Source organism: Epinephelus fuscoguttatus, linkage group LG7, assembly GCF_011397635.1.
Source record: "Epinephelus fuscoguttatus linkage group LG7, E.fuscoguttatus.final_Chr_v1".
Taxonomy (NCBI): Eukaryota; Metazoa; Chordata; class Actinopteri; order Perciformes; family Serranidae; genus Epinephelus; species Epinephelus fuscoguttatus.
In genome coordinates this window covers 12,428,475-12,442,078 of record NC_064758.1, presented here as the reverse complement: position 1 = coordinate 12,442,078, position 13,604 = coordinate 12,428,475, and the positions used below count along the sequence as shown (strand labels likewise).

Genomic DNA, 13,604 nt, shown 5'->3' with positions numbered 1-13,604 from the left:
TTAGGGTAAAACAACTTCGTGTTTCAGAGCAACTTAAAAATCTGTTGTATTTTTGTATTTTATAGTGCCTACTTAATAAATATAAGGTATAGTGATTTCATTACTGTGGCAAGACAGGACAAATTAGTAAAATGAGGTAATTGTGGTTATACTGGAGTACTTGTTGATATATTGCATGTTGCTGTAGAATTAAACATTTACAAATATAGCCATAAAATAGTTATGGGTATGTTTTAAAAAATTGTAATATTTGTAGTTTGCCATTGTAAAATGACATATAGGCTAAATATGCCCGTATCCTGTAATTATTTAATGTGTACTAGGTAAATAAAAAAGCACTTACTGTGTCATTTGTTACAAGGTCCCTCACAGATACAAATATATACTGCCCTTTTTCTTGCACTTCTTCCCTTGTACCCCAGAAGGTATCCAATTCCATTGGTAACCCTTGAAAATAGAAACATTACACTATAATTCACACTAAAAAACCCAGTTTGTAAAAAACAAAAAGTAAAATGAAAAACCCTTTACCTGATGGAGTTTCAGTGTGACCCAATTGGTTATTTACTCATTTACTCCTAACTTAGACTTAAAGAGAATGAGAATCATGGAGCATTCTGCTGTAGCGCTGCCATCTTATAAGGATAAGTGCAGCTTTGGTAGCTGTAGGTCTTATCAAATCAATGTCTATATTAGTACATGCAGCCAATATATAGAGAAGCTCTCAACATAGGTGAAAGAATGAAATATTTGAAAATTGATGTTATAATATAATAATGATGATATAAATCCTTACAGACTTTGATAGCTTGCCAATCATTGACATCCCTGATACCTGTCCAGTGTTTGCCGTTGGCGCCTGCCCCTGTCAGCAGTTCATAAACTTTAAATCTTTAGAGGCCTGTGTCCAGTTTACAGACGGAGGGGTACAGACCTTCAGATTTACAAGCCTAATTACAACCACACAATCATCAGAACAATCACAAGATAAGCTAGCTAATGTTATGCCAACCGAATGCTAACAAAACCTCAGCTAATCATGCATAATTAATCTGCCAGTATCTAGCAGAATTAAACACATAGTATTAGCCTGTATTTGGGTCTGACTTTACACCATATATACTTAATTTGGTGTCAATAAACAGCCAGGGGATGGCAATCTTCCCCTTATCCTGTTAAAATGGCCGACCCGCTGCTGATGACAACAAAATCCCATTCCCTACTGTTTACTTGTCTGCCTCTTTGGAATAAGGAAAAACAAAAACGGCCTATATTAATCCACACACTGACATGTAATTGTAATACTTAATTGTGTCAAAAAAACCTTAAATGATTGAATTGCCTTTTCCCTCACATTCTCATTAAAGTGTATTAATAATGTATCTCCGTGTTTATAGGCCAACACAGGCCAAATGGACGACCCTGAAAGACAATGGACCATGGTGTGCAGCAACCTGGCACTGATACAGGTAACATACTCACCATATACCCACATAGGTTACTGTGGTCACCAGTTTAGGCAAAAGAGGAATCACAATAACCACTGAGATACTTTCTTTAGGTGCATGTGGAACCCTGTAGTTGAATTTTGGATGTTCTACACACCAAATGATTATCTGTTTAGTTAAGAAGATATTCAGCAGTTTGACCTATAATAAAAATGTCTGCTAGTTGTAGCCCCATCTAAATGTCACTGCACTGTGTGTCATGTTCATTGTTGTACTCCAGTCGAATCCTTTAAAAATATCTGGGTTCCTTCTTTTCTGCAGGTTCAGGCGACAGTGGTGGGTTTCCTCGCAGCATTGGCAGCCGTGTGCTTAGGGTCATTTTCTAGAGGGGGTGTTGAACTGGACCAGGCAGCTGTTCTCTGTGCGAGCAGCATCACCACTGCCTTTTTAGCTGCTCTCTCCTTAGGTCAGTAACAAAGGAGGCTTTCATTGTTTTGAAGTTGAATCAGTCTGCTACAGTATTTTGATTGTTTTGGCTCAATTTTCACAACCAAGTTTTAGTTTGTGAAATGCAACACTCCAAAATTTGGCTACAAACATTCCACATAGCGCATAGAATTAAAACCTGTATCAAATTAGGTAATCCATCATGCAGAAAGCTTTATTAGAAGATAAACACACATTCACGTTGCACCAAAAAATACACATAATGCTTCCATTTATTTCCTTCAGAGTCTTCACTACATTATACTATATGAGTCTGGACAGGCATGGATGTAAACTGCAAGTTGACTGTTTGGCAAAGGTATACAGCCGCAGGGCAATAATTCTAGTTTTACATTTAAACTTGAAAGTGAGCCAAAACAATTACAATATACTACAGTAGTGACCCTGCTATGAACAGGCATTATTCATGTTCTGAGTTCATCAGAAACTACACAGAGAAAAAAATGTGTGTAATGATGCAGTGATGATCCAGGGGCAGCATTGCAGCACGCACATGGCAGAAAATGGTTGTCAAACGAACAGGTGGCAGGGTGCTCAGAAATAACCGAGATTGGTGTATACACTCACGGACCATTTCATTAGGTACACCTAGCTAGTACCAGGTTGGACCCCTTTTGCCTTCAGAACTGTCTTAATTCTTGGTGGCACAGATTCAACAAGGTGCTGAAACATTCCTCAGAGATTTTGGTCCATATTGACATGATAGCATCACACAGTTGCTGCAGATTTGTCGGCTGCACATCCATGATGCGAATCTCCTGTTCCACAATATCCCAAAGGTGCTTTGTGGACTGTGGAGGCCATAGTTTCAGATGATTTGAGCTTTGTGACATGGTGCGTTATCCTGCTGGAGGTAACTATCAGACGATGGGTACACTGTGGTCATAAAGGGATCACGGTCAATTGGTTGATGCTCAGTTGGTACTAAGGGGCCCAAAGTGTGCGAACAAAATATCCCCCACACCATCACACCACCACCACCAGCAGCCTGAACCGTTGATACAAGGCAGGATGGATCCATGCTTTCATGTTGTTTACGCCAAATTCTGACCCTATCATCTGAATGTCGCAGCAGAAATCAAGACTCATCAGACCAGGCAACATTTTTCCAATCTTCTATTGTCCAGTTTTGGTGAGCCTGTGTGAATTGTAGCCTCAGTTTCCTCTTCTTAGCTGACAGGAGTGGCACCTGGTGTGGTCCTCTGCTGCTGTAGCCCATCTGCTTCAAGGTTCCACGTGTTGTCCATTGAGAGATGGTCTTCTGCAGACCTTGGTTGTAATGAGTGGTTATTTGAGTTACTGTTGCCTTTCTATCATCTTGAACCAGTCTGGTCATTCTCCTCTGACCTCTGGCATCAACAAGGCATTTTCACCCAGAGAACTGCCGCTCACTGGATATTTTCTCTTTCTCTGACCATCCTCTGTAAACTCTAGAGATGGTTGTGTGTGAAAATCCCAGTAGATCAGCAGTTTCTGAAATACTCAGACCAGCCTGTCTGGCACCAACAACCACGCCACGTTCAAAGTCACTTAAATCACCTTTCTTCCCCATTCTGATGCTCAGTTTGAACTTCAGCAGGTCGTCTTGACCATGTCTACATCCCTAAATGCACTGAGTTGCTGCCATGTGATTGGCTGATTAGCTATATGTGTGAGTAGTTGAACAGGTGTACCTTACAAACTGGCCGGTGAGTGTATATTCACAGCTTCTGTATTTTATAAGGCGAGGCGTGAGATTATCCAGCTGCTCTATATGTGAAGGCAAAGGCAACTGAATCACTTTTATCCTCCTCTATAGCTGCTGTGTTTGTTGGACAGTCCTTAAATCGTGTCCTGTAGATAAAACATCCTTTAAATGCAAGCCATTGATGAGATTGACACTCTCACGAAGCCACAGTCTGCTCATCTAACTCTCAGCAAATGAATGTGTCTTCCAAAATGTCAAACTGTTCCTTCCATAGTCAGTAAATGCTACGTGTAGCTCCTGTTCGTGTCTTTTTTACTCACACTGTTAAACACTATCAGTCAGTCAGCTCAGCACACTGACCCAGCAGGTTTAACAGCCAGCAGCAGGTGCACCTATCCCCGTGCCACCCTTCCCCTCATGTAATTACTGCATTATCCATAATTTATCCTCTCCATAAATGTTCTAGTGTTTAGCAGTCCTGATGAGTGAGGGGAGTCAGCTTTCCCTGGTTCGTTTTATTGCTAATGACTTGAGTCATGTCTCAGTGGGGAGTAACCTTGTCAAACCTTCCTCTCCTTACTCTGTCATTTTTAATATCTCTCTATGAATCCGTTTTCTTGCATTTTTTATTTTGCTCAGCTCTAAACGCTGCTTGTGTAAGTCTTATTGTTTCTCCCCTATTTTCTCCTCTGTCACTCTGTGCGGCAGTTTGAGCTCTGAAAACTGTCTTTTCTGATAGAGAAAAACCAGCATGTTCCTGCTGAAAGCTTTCGTCAGCGTTATGTTGTATTGTAACTGGGATAAAAGCCCTCCCTCAGAACACACTCAATTATTTCTCTCTTTATACACTTTGCCTTTTTGTTCTCCTTGGTTGAAAGTGATTACAGTTCGCTCTTTTTCTCCATCACCCTTTTTTCTGCTCCTGTTCTTTCCGTCTTCACTCTCAACTCTTTTCTCCCCCGTAGGCTTGGTGATGATTGGAGTGATCATCGGCTCCAGGAAGGTGGGGATCAACCCCGACAACGTGGCCACCCCCATCGCTGCCAGTCTGGGTGATTTGATCACCCTGTCCCTGCTGGCTGGGGTCAGCAGCACACTCTATGAATATATAGGTGAGGAGATACAGTAACATGGAGTCATGAGAGAAGATGAGCCAAACCTCAGGCTCTGATTTATGACCCTGAGTCACACTTGTCTGGAGTCAGAGGAGCAGCTTACATCTGGATTTATACATTTTCTCCCAACAAGAGGAACATGTGAATGTCTTTGTTTTGTAGTAAAGTTTAATGAGAGGGAACATTTGGACCAATACACAATGTGATAACCAGAACACAAGATGGCAGCAAAAGTCAGGTTTATTTTTCAGATAACTCGTCAAGGTGTGTGTGTGTGTGTGTGTGTGTGTGTGTGTGTGAGAGAGAGAGAGAGATTTATCATGTATTCTCAGTACTGCAAGTCATTCATTGATAATACTGCTATGATTTTTGATATGATATGAAAAATTCCTATTGTGATATTCACAATATTTCAACTTGTTGACATCATACTGTTACCCACGGCAACAACAAGCATGACTAAAAGTGAAATTATTAGCAATTCGGCAGAGGGTACAAAGAGAGGAGCAGCTCCAGTAGTGTGGAATAAATTGTGGCATCCTAAATGTTTTATGAACAGCCCCGGACTTCTCAGACTGTTTTTGCGAGTTACTGCTCAGAGGGAACTCATTCAGCGGCTCCTCTGGCAGCAGCACAGGGTCTCTCCGTCTCCTCTCTCAGCGTATGCACACAGGAGTCGGTGTCGTCAAGTCGTTTTGTCATAAACCTTCAGTAATGTAAACCTGTGTGACGCTCGCAGCTAAACAAAACACTACATATATGTGAATGTGTAATAGTTATTGTAGCATAACAGCCTCTGACAGTTTACAGTGTGATGATTCCAGGTGGGAAAAATTTAGGATTTTGGTAAAGGAAATCACCTGTTGATTTTTATATATAGATCCCAGGATGCATTTATTGTATTTGGGAGCTGTTAAATATGTAATTTGTGGTAGATTTTATTTTGATGAACTAATAATGTTGTATACCTAATCTGAACTCACTCAGAGTTACTGTTGTTTACAGTAACTCAGAGTTTGTTGTTTATAAACTAAAGCCATGAAAGATAATTTTTGTGTAGTTTTTACTGAATATTTGAAGGTTAACTGTCAGGTTGCCATGTAAAACTATATCACTTATTATGTTGCAATTCTAAGATCTTAAATCTTACTATATAATGACGAAAACTCTGTCTGTCTGTGGATGTGTCTGTCCCACGTTTTTCTACTCACTGATGTGGTCGATCTATGTGAAACTGCACATAGGCATTGAGGATTGGCATAGGTAGAAGGTGACGAGGCTACTTTTTCCAAAAATAACACTATTGTTAGTGTATTCTTTTACAAAGTCGATGCATTCACCCCACAAGTTACTGAGCATGCACGTTGATATATGTATCCACCTCAAACAGACATCAGCTGTAGCCGAGCAGCGGAGTTACACTGTGCACGTTCGTTAATATATGTATGCACCTTAAACATTTTCCCACTATTGGCAATGGTACTACTGTACTTTCAATGAAGCAAGCGTACTCTCAATTTCACAAAAACTCTGTCTGAATACATTGCTCCTCTTAATGGGTTCAGTTGACTATTTAATCTGCAATTTCCTATGACCTGTATCCCAAACACACACCATGTGAAACTGTACGTGGGCAACTGTGCACTCAATGGGTATGGACTAGTCAATATTGAAGTATCTTTATAATCATTATTTATTAATTTATCAATCATATTGTCAAGAATATCATTATCGCAAAAATACCCTGAAATATCATATTATTCTAGAGCCATATCACCAACTCCGTCAACTAAAAGACATAGATGAATCAGGATGTTAGCAGAACTGTAGCTTTTCACTGTGAAGACTCACAGTACGGAGATTTCTTTTCTTTTATTAACTGTACCTTTATTTAAATGTGTAATCTCGTTAAGAAACACATTCTTAATCTTAAAAACGACCTGATTAAACTTAGTGGCCAAAGGGGTGCACCTACAGGCAATAGTAGGTGGCCAAAGGGTAACTTTTTGTTAAGTTAGGTGTTGTAGTGGTACTCATTATTGTTTAATTCATGACTTCTCTGAAAGTATAGCTGACTTTTATTAATATGCATTTTTGGTATCAGTAAGTTGTAAGAGTGTGTCTGCTCCTGTCCCACAGATATATGGTACCTGTCCCCCTTGGTGTGTCTGATCTTCCTGGCTCTGATCCCACTGTGGGTGGTGGTGGCCCGACAGAGCCCTCAGATCAGAGAGGTTCTCCGCTCAGGGTGGCAGCCTGTCATAGTAGCCATGTCCATTAGCAGGTATAAACTTTTCATTAATTTATTTAATCACTGATTTATACATAATTGCTTTAAATCAATTATAACTTATGTGTAAAGTGAACTCTTGAAATAGAGCAGGTCATTATAAATAAGACATTTGAGCACTATAAAACTAAATGGTGATGTAAAAACCATATAAAAACCTAATCAATTTTTTATCCTGCAGTGTGTAATTAGATCATTTAAATGATGTGAGCAGGATATATAGTAGATGCTTAATGAGAAAAAAAAAGTCAGGCCTCTGAACTGCTAATTAAATAGCTGAAAACAGGATTATCATTCTTTTGAAAGACTTTTTTCCCTCCTGACATCAGGCTGGAAAACCCTGGCAGTGACTGCATGCGGTTCTGATTCCCTCTGCGTTTGTGTTTTCCAGTTTTGGAGGCCTTATACTGGACAAGACAGTGAGTGATCCCAACTTCAAGGGCATGGCTGTCTTTACACCCGTCATTAATGGTAAGCCTTTTAAAGCTAAATGATGCCACAGGGGAATAATCAAACTGAGAGATAAATTGGCATTTTAGTCATTTATCGGATGCCGTTGTCCAGAGTGCAGAGACATTTGCATTATTAGGATTAAAACATAATTGAATAGATGTTTATACAGGAGTGTTTGTTAGTTTGCAGCCTGTATGAATCCGAGCAGAATGCTAAAGATTCAGCAGTGAGTAATCCAAACAAAGTGTGGCGTTATCTGTGTGGTAGACATGATGGGAAACATCAGCACTTTGAAGCTGAAAGCAGAGCAAACAAAATGCAATCCAGTCGCCACAATAAATGTTGGCATTGTATGTTTCTGCTAACCACAGATATGTTACATTTGTACATTATTATGTAGCTGATACATCGAAACTTTTAAGCAGTTAACATGTGGTTAGGAGTAGGCACAAAAACCACTTGGTCATAGTTAGGAAAATAAAAATGTTTTGGCTTACAGTATCTGGTGGCACAATCCCCACTGGAAACCCAGCAATGTCTTGGTAAAAAAACAAACCACTTTTCATGGCACTATCCAGTGGGAAACAAAATAATGGGTTGCTAAAAAACACCCACATTTGGTGACTAAAAAGCCGCTGAAAACGCAACTGGTTTTGTTGTTTGTTGGTATCAAACAGTGGTCTACAGCTTGGCAGGGGTTTAACTTAGGTGCCACACCATACTCTATCCTCCTCACCTCCTGATGACAAAGTCAGCTCATATACTACATAGAAATGTTGATATATATATAGGGCTGTCCCCTAATAGTGAACCAAACGTTAGTCGACCAGAAAGTTCATTAGTTGGCAAGGTTCAATGGGTCGCTTAGTCGCAGAAAAAACAAACAAACAAACGTAAAACTCTGTTGGGAGCTGAATCAAACCTATATGACTGGACCATGTGGGAATTTACTTTGAAAGGACAGACACAGGAAGTGGCCACACTGAGCAGTCGGACAGGAGTCACATTAATTTCCAGGGCTGGTACCTGCAGTTATTCCACAGGCTAGTTAATAACATGTCGGGCAGGAAATCCAAAGTGTGGGATCATTGTGAGAAGGTGAAGGATGAACCCAAGGTGATATGTAAACTCATCTTCATTGGTCAACTACAAACATGACGTATCATCTGAAACATGTCAGTAGCTACATGCCCATTAGCCACGTAGCACAATCATTACTGCTTTGCTGACAGCGTCATTAACAGGCGGCTCGCTCAGTGTGTGACGTGCACTTGTAGATAAAATATAGGCCTGTGTCAGACGCTGTAGCATCCTGATCTATTGCATTTGCTAAAGGAATCAAGCTGAGTTAGATTAAATATGCATGGTGGTAAATGATGAGTATTTGTCTACAAGGAAAATTCTTATTGAGGGGCAGCTCTATTGATATAATACGTATGAAATGTACAAATGTGACGTATCCATGGTTTGCAGAAATGTACAATGTCAACATTTTCTTCTGATGACTGAGCTCCAAAATGTAAATGCTCAAAGACTGGATCATCTGATGGTCATCGAATGACCTAACATTTACAGCATGTTAGAAGTTATACATTTGCATTTGAACCTACTGGTCCTTCTCTCTGTGTGTACTTGTTGTATGAACGTGAGCAGCATACTACAACTCTCAGAACGGAATAGGAATGCTTCTCAAGGAGATTTTCCTGAGATTCAGTATTGAGTACATCACTAATCCCTATATATATATATATATATATATATATATATATATATATATATATATATAAATATATGGATATATATATATATATATATAAATATATATATATATCTGGATTGATTTCCTTCTTCCAGGCAGCAACTGGCAGCTTGATTTGTTATTTTTATTCACAACGTTTCTTTTCACACTCAATTTTTTTTCTCTTTGAAGTCATTTTGTGTTGTAGTTAAACACTTATGGGAGATGAGTTTGAGGATGTCGGAGAAAGTGAAAAGCTGTGAAGTATTGTATCAAGAGCTGTGTTCATATTCAGAAAATTAAGCCCAGAAGACAGTAAGACAAAAATAAATGTTATTAAAAAACGTTACTCTCAAGCACTGAAACATGCTTATGGAGTTAAGGCTGGGTAACTTTACCTTGGTTTGAGGCATAATAAACATGTTCTACAAAGCAAAAACCTTTTTAAATTTAACAACAGAAACCAAACGCTCTGAAATATTAAGTGCTGTCTCAAGCAAGCAGCTTTACGAAAACATTAAAGTCTTAAATTTACAATTGCATCATTTAAATCAGAAAATATGAAATTTAAAAAAAAAAAAAAACCTATTAATCAACCAGACCAACTCTCTGCCCTTGACATTTTTTAAGACTCTGCATTACAGACACATTCGTACCACAAAGGCTCTACCTACAAGTGAGTGGAAAAACAGTCCTTGCTCAGAACTAATGACCTTGCATGGTTACCAATCCCCAACCTTCTAATTTTCAGTATTTTATTACCATTGTGAAATGAACTGAAACCATTGGCAGTCTGTGAGGCAAGGAAACCAGTCTAAAACATATGGGATGCTTTGGAATACATTCGGCTTTAATGTTAAGTATTCACGATTTACAGTTAATGGGTTCCAACATGTGAAACTTCCATCATGTCCAGTAAATGAAGCCTGAAAACCACAGGAGCACCAGCTTTAGAAGCACCGGCTATTTCAGACGCACCAGCTGCGGTCAAAAGTGCATTCAGGCCATCATTTGGAGCGTCAGACTGCTTTGATGAATCTCTCTGAAGTTTTATTTTTACACTCTCAGTAGTGGAGGTTCAGCACAGATACATAGTTTGTTCAAAATTTTATGAGTTTCATCATCAAATAAATACACTCTTTGTAGCTCATCAACAGAAAGAGTGTAATATACTGGTCTGAGACTGTTTGCTAAACTCCTCCCTTAAACAGCAATTGTCCAATAATAGCTTAGCAGTTGTAACTAGGCTGAGCAGATATGGCAAGCTTTAGATTTCTATCAGTCAGTCAATCAATTAATCAAACAATCAATTTGTCACATTTGTCACAGTCCGTCACTTCCATTGATTTGTATATTTAAGTACTCCACCCCCATTTTGTAGCAAAAACGTCTAAAATGACTTACCCAAATTAAAATGACTGTAGCTTCTGAACCGCTCTGACTACATGCATGCATGAAGTCTTGCCAGAAAGAAAACTTCCTGAAGTTCCTCATGAAAGTGTCAGAAACACTCTAGGTGATACAGAGACAGAGTAATGGGCCTCTGAAGTCAGTTTTTTTCCATGAAAAGATCCAGGAGAGCCCCAAAAGACAAGTCAGTCACTCGGCTTCAAAACAGTCTATCAGTGATCAAACAACACTCAGCCAGCTTCAAACATTGTACCTTATTGAAATCAGGTGTGATTATGATAGCTGATGTTGTTTATGACAAAGAAACACAAATATCACCAAATAAAGCCATATGAAACGTGAAAGTTATGATCCCACTTTCTAGGCGGTATAGCTCAGCCAAAAATAGTGATAGGAGTGACACTCTTACCTTTTGAAAAATAAAACAGCTAAGTCCTCGCTAACAGCTCCGCATAAGATCGCGAATAATCCTGTAACTTTTCCTGTCGAAAAACGGCATGACATGACTTCATCATCACGATTTTGGACTTTGTGTGTTTAGGCTGCTCTGGTGCAAAATCCATAAGAAACTAGAGCACTCGGAGAGCGCAGACCTCCACCAAGCAGCTCGGATTTCCTTCCATTTTCTGATTTTATCCACTCTGCTTCAACCGATCACCACCAAAATGTTATCATCTGTTCCTTGTCCCATTATCAACCTTTCCTGAAAATTTCATCAAAATCCGTTCAGAACTTTTCAAGTTATTTTGCAGACAAACAGACCAACGCCAGCGAAAACATAACCTCCTTGACGGAGGTAATAAAAGAAAAACAATGTTATTTTCGAAAAGTCAAGAGCTTCCTGAATCTGGCAATACCAAACATCACATGGTTTGATGACGTAGTGCGCCTGGGAGATGCCATTTAACAAAGGAAGAGGGGAGCGAGGAGATATAGCTGATCAACACTGCCAGCAACAATTTGCCATTTCACCTCTGTCTGAAATCAATGACACATTGTTTCAAAAATTACCAAGTGTAGCAACAGTAACCAGGGACAACTTAATACCTTGTGTCAACTGATGTGTCTCAAAAGTCACATTGAGTGGAGAGAGATCATCTTACTTTGTTAGCAGTTCACTACAGGGCCTAGGTGCAGGGCTACTGTAGATTGAGCAGAAGAAATAATCAGGAGCAGAGGGACAGAGACAGAAGAGAGGAAACTAACTTTCCAGTGTGCATTGATTTTGTAAACTGACCCACGTGTAATCCTTGGCAGTTTAACTTGAGTCTTGGATTTGCATCCAGCTCTTTTCTCCCTGAGAAAGACCCAATCAGCTGTGGACAGCAGAGAATCAAACCACATCTGAAGGTTTACAGTAACTTAATACACATAGAAAACTGATTTACACCCCATAATGCTGGATTAGAGTGATGAAAAATGCACCGAGACAGAGAAGTGGGGGCAAAGAAGAAGCGGCCCTCAGAATAAGTGGTTTGGCTGTGAGGTGATGCGTGCAGGGATCCACTGAGTATAGGGGAGAAGTCGATAGAAACCACTAATGGTCCACACCCAGTGTCCTGGCACAGCTGACAGGGCCTTCAATAACCATCGACTCTCACTGTCACTGTTTCTCATTTTGTCTCTGCCCATCTTCCCACTGTTTCTCAACCTCGCTGTCTCTCTTTGCAGCACTCGCTGCTAAATTCTAAAATTGCCAATCTGGTTTGAATTTCCCATTCTCCCTCTCTGGCTTGCACATAAACCAGTATTATGTTTTACTGAACGTTCCCCCCAAGTCTTTTCCAACTCACTAAAGAACATCTGTGCCATTTTTCGGAGTAAATGCTTGGAAAGGTGTTCGATGTAAGTGAATTAGGCACAGATACTTTCATCAACACCAGAATTAAAATGGACTCTGAAAGCGGAAACACTGCTTTCATGCAAGTGAACGAAGGGGCTCAACTTACACCGGAATGAAAGGATTAAATCTTATCTCAGATCTCTCGTCAGCTTTTTTTGATGCTTTGAAGCTCCTCACATCTGGGACCAGTTTAAAAATCTGTAAATTACTTGTCAAACAGATCAGACATCATGACACGAAGTCCGTCAAGTTCTCTATCAGAGTTTCAGAAAAGGTACAAAATGTTTTTTGCATAACCGGAGTCACATTTCACTGTCGGAACCACATGGCTGCGTGCCGTTGATTTTCTTTCCATATGAATGTGTTGCTGTTCTTGTATCTTTCTGAGATATGGGGTGGAGCTTTTGTTTGTGTTCACCTCTTTCATTTTTTTTAAACCCTGTGACTCCACCAGCCAGATTATAGCTGTGCTTAGGCTAATGTGGCTTCTTCAGATGCTCTTCATAAACTCTGGCCAGATCACGGCTGAGCCAAGCTTGTGTCATTACTTGGCTTAATTTGTGTGCAGGCGATGATGAAAGAGATTACTGACTCTGAATGTGTTTACTGTCCCTTGTGGGAAAGATCCTTCTGTTTCACTTGATTGGGAGGATACAAAATCAATATGGGCTTTTTAAATTAATCTGTGCGGGGAAACAATACGTCTTTGTCTGATGTGAAATGAAGTCGCAACAAGATAGATGGTGGTTGAGCCCTCATTTATATTCACTCATGATTGACTCACTTACTCACTCAGTCTGCCCTCTGGCTTTCCTTCCTTGCTGTAGGAGTGGGTGGTAACTTGGTGGCCATCCAGGCCAGTAGGATCTCTACCTACCTGCACTTCTGGAGCATCCCAGGGGTGCTGCCTTACAAGATGAGGCAGCACTGGCCCAATCCCTGCATCACCTTCTTCTCCGCAGGTAACGCTAACACGTCCTATCAACCATCATTAATCAATTATAAAGTGGTAATTAAACTTTAGTTAATACACAACTATTACTGATATTTATCAGTATATGACTGATTGATTTTCTTTATTTTTGTTTTATTTTGTGTCATGCACAAAAACCT

The 13,604-nt window shown here is 39.8% G+C and overlaps 1 protein-coding gene across 3 annotated transcripts in view; it reads left to right on the top strand.

The window, feature by feature from the left end:
* The window catches only part of LOC125891455 (solute carrier family 41 member 3-like), a 45,211-nt gene that overhangs the window by 21,773 nt on the left and 9,834 nt on the right, over positions 1-13,604 (top strand). For all 3 annotated transcript variants that reach the window (XM_049580762.1, XM_049580763.1, XM_049580764.1), the window contains 6 exons: positions 1,398-1,469; positions 1,770-1,914; positions 4,608-4,754; positions 6,897-7,041; positions 7,439-7,518; positions 13,319-13,453. In XM_049580762.1, the coding sequence (XP_049436719.1) occupies positions 1,398-1,469; positions 1,770-1,914; positions 4,608-4,754; positions 6,897-7,041; positions 7,439-7,518; positions 13,319-13,453 (724 nt within the window). The remainder of the gene's footprint in view (positions 1-1,397; positions 1,470-1,769; positions 1,915-4,607; positions 4,755-6,896; positions 7,042-7,438; positions 7,519-13,318; positions 13,454-13,604) is intronic.